Consider the following 2,500-nt stretch of genomic DNA (forward strand, 5'->3'; position numbering starts at 1 on the left):
TCATCAGCAGTCGTGCTAGCTGTGCTGTTATCATTATTGTTGTATTAATGCATATCATTATTATTATCATCATGATTATTTCTACCATTTTCCTATCGTAATCGCCATTACTTCTACCGCTAATGTTATTGTTATTCATCTGTTATATTCGTTAATGTTATTTTTATCATTACTAGTAATAGTAGTAGCATGATTATTATTATTGTTGTTGTTGTTCTTGTCAGTGTTATTATTATTATTATTATTATTATTATTATTATTATTATTATTATTATTATCATTATTATTATTATTATTATTATTATTATTATTATTATTATTATTATTATTATTATTATTATTATTATTATTATTATTATTATTATTATTAATTATTGTTATTATTATCATTATTATTGTTGTTGTTGTTGCTGTTGTTGTTGATGTTGTTGTTGTGTTTTTTTTATTAATATTATTATTATTATTATTATTATTATTATTATTATTATTATTATTATTACTACTACTACTACTACTACTACTGCTACTACTACTACTACTACTACTACTACTACTACTCATCATCAATAACGGTATGCTCATGTTTGAGCAGCCGTGGACCTCTCCACCATCCTTCGCCACTAAACTCGATCTTACGCTTTTCTTTCCACTTGTACCATCGACAGCCCGCAAATATCTTTGATGTTGTCGCTCAGTCTTGTCTTCGGTTTGCCTCTTCCTCTGTTTCCTATCACCATCCCTGTCAGCAAGTCTTTCTCAATACTTTTACTTCTCATCACATGACCAATAAACTTTAATTTCCTCCTGTTCAAGATGTCCAACAGCCGGTCTTTACAATTTATTTTTCTCAGCACTTCATCATTCGTCTTCTTCTCTGTCCAGCTAATACGCAACTACTACTACTACTATTATCATTATTATCATCATCATCATCATCATTATTATTATTATTATTATTATTATTATTATTATTGTTATTACTACTACTACTACTACTACTATTATCATTATTATTATCATCATCATCATCATCATTATTATTATTATTTTTATTATTATTATTATTATTATTATTATTATTGTTATTATCATTATTATCATTATTATTATTATTACTGCTGTTATTATCGTCATTATCATAGTCGCAATCATCATTTTATCCTCATTCTTTATAAGAATATTTATATTTTGTAATGTTCATTTTGATTATCCTGATAATTTTGATTATTATTCCTGTGAAAACTATCAGCATTGTTTTTTTTTTTTTTTTCTTTACGATGAAATCAAAACAAAACAGTATTTTTCCACTTTTATTGTACAGTAAAAAGGTCACATAGGAATGATCACATTATGATTGTATTACAAAACCTTTAGTAGATAATTTTGATAACAATGCCTAACAAGAGAGAGTTAGGGGTCAGACTAACAACATGAGAACGGCAGCCACACACCTCCCCTCTCTCCTCTTCTTCTCTTCTGTCTCCCCTCTTTCTCTCTCTCCCTTTCCCCTCTCTCCTTTTCTCTCTTTGTCGTTTTTGTTTATACTATCTTTGGTTGACAGTTTCTTTTTTTTCAGGTAGCAGTTCTAATCGAGATCTTTGCTTTAGGTGTGATAAAAAAAGAGAGAAAAGGAGAAAGGGGTTTGTAAGAGCAGTGGGCGGGGTATTTGCGAAGGGCGGGGCCGAGGGGCGTGGTCTGGACTGCCGTTCTCGCCTCAGACGCCGCCAGGTAATACTAGATGACTTAGATTGTTTGTTAACTACTTGGAAGGAAATGGTAATTTACTCATTTTCTCTCTTCAGGAAATTTTATACAACGTAATACAGTCGATACACTTAAAAGTAGTATTGATAAGAGGAGAGAAAGGGAGGGGTTATGTGTATATATGTGCGTATGTGTTTTGAGTGTACATGTGTACGTGTCTGCTTGTGTACCGTATGCATGTGTGCGTGTATGTGTGCGTGTGTGTGTGTGTGTGTGTGCCTGTGTTTAGCCAGAGACGGCGGAGGAAAACCCGAGCGCGTCCGCCGTTATCTGAGTCCCTCGGCGTATCGTAACCAACGTTCATTTTGGTCAAACCAGCTGATTAATCATGAAGTTTTGTGGAGATTAGAGACTCACTCGAGTCTTGTAATTAGTTCACTTTTGTGCGAATTAGCCTGACCTTTTTATTACTACACAGAGGCAAACACACACGCACACGCACACACTCTAGGACGCTGATTTAGTTAAGGATAAGGAGGTGATGTTTGCGTGGCTCGCCGGGGCCCTTGGAGGAGGAGGGGGGGCCCTGGGAGGCGGGGCCCTCAACGACCATCTCCGCGTCGGGGTTGATCTCGCTGACGCTGGAGGAGCGCCCCTCGGGGTGGAATCGGGGCGGGGGCGGGGGCGGGAAGCTGGGGATCTGAGTCCCGGCGATGGGCGGCATCCTCGTGATGTGGGCGATGGGCTCGGGCGGGGACATGATCTCCTTGGGGATGTTGCTGGCGTGGCTCAGGGG

The 2,500-nt window shown here is 36.5% G+C and overlaps 1 protein-coding gene across 1 annotated transcript in view; it reads right to left on the minus strand.

Annotated features, from left to right (window-relative positions):
* Positions 1 to 1,296: 1,296 nt before the first annotated feature.
* LOC119595415 (extensin-like) overlaps positions 1,297 to 2,500 on the minus strand; it is a 31,441-nt gene continuing 30,237 nt past the window's right edge. Inside the window, 2 exon segments of the mRNA XM_037944504.1 lie at positions 1,297 to 2,497; position 2,500. The exon segment at position 2,500 is cut by the window's right edge and continues 241 nt beyond it. Coding sequence (XP_037800432.1) covers positions 2,225 to 2,497; position 2,500 — 274 coding nt within the window. The 3' untranslated portion in view covers positions 1,297 to 2,224.

Source organism: Penaeus monodon, chromosome 36 (assembly GCF_015228065.2).
Source record: "Penaeus monodon isolate SGIC_2016 chromosome 36, NSTDA_Pmon_1, whole genome shotgun sequence".
NCBI classification, from domain to species: Eukaryota; Metazoa; Arthropoda; class Malacostraca; order Decapoda; family Penaeidae; genus Penaeus; species Penaeus monodon.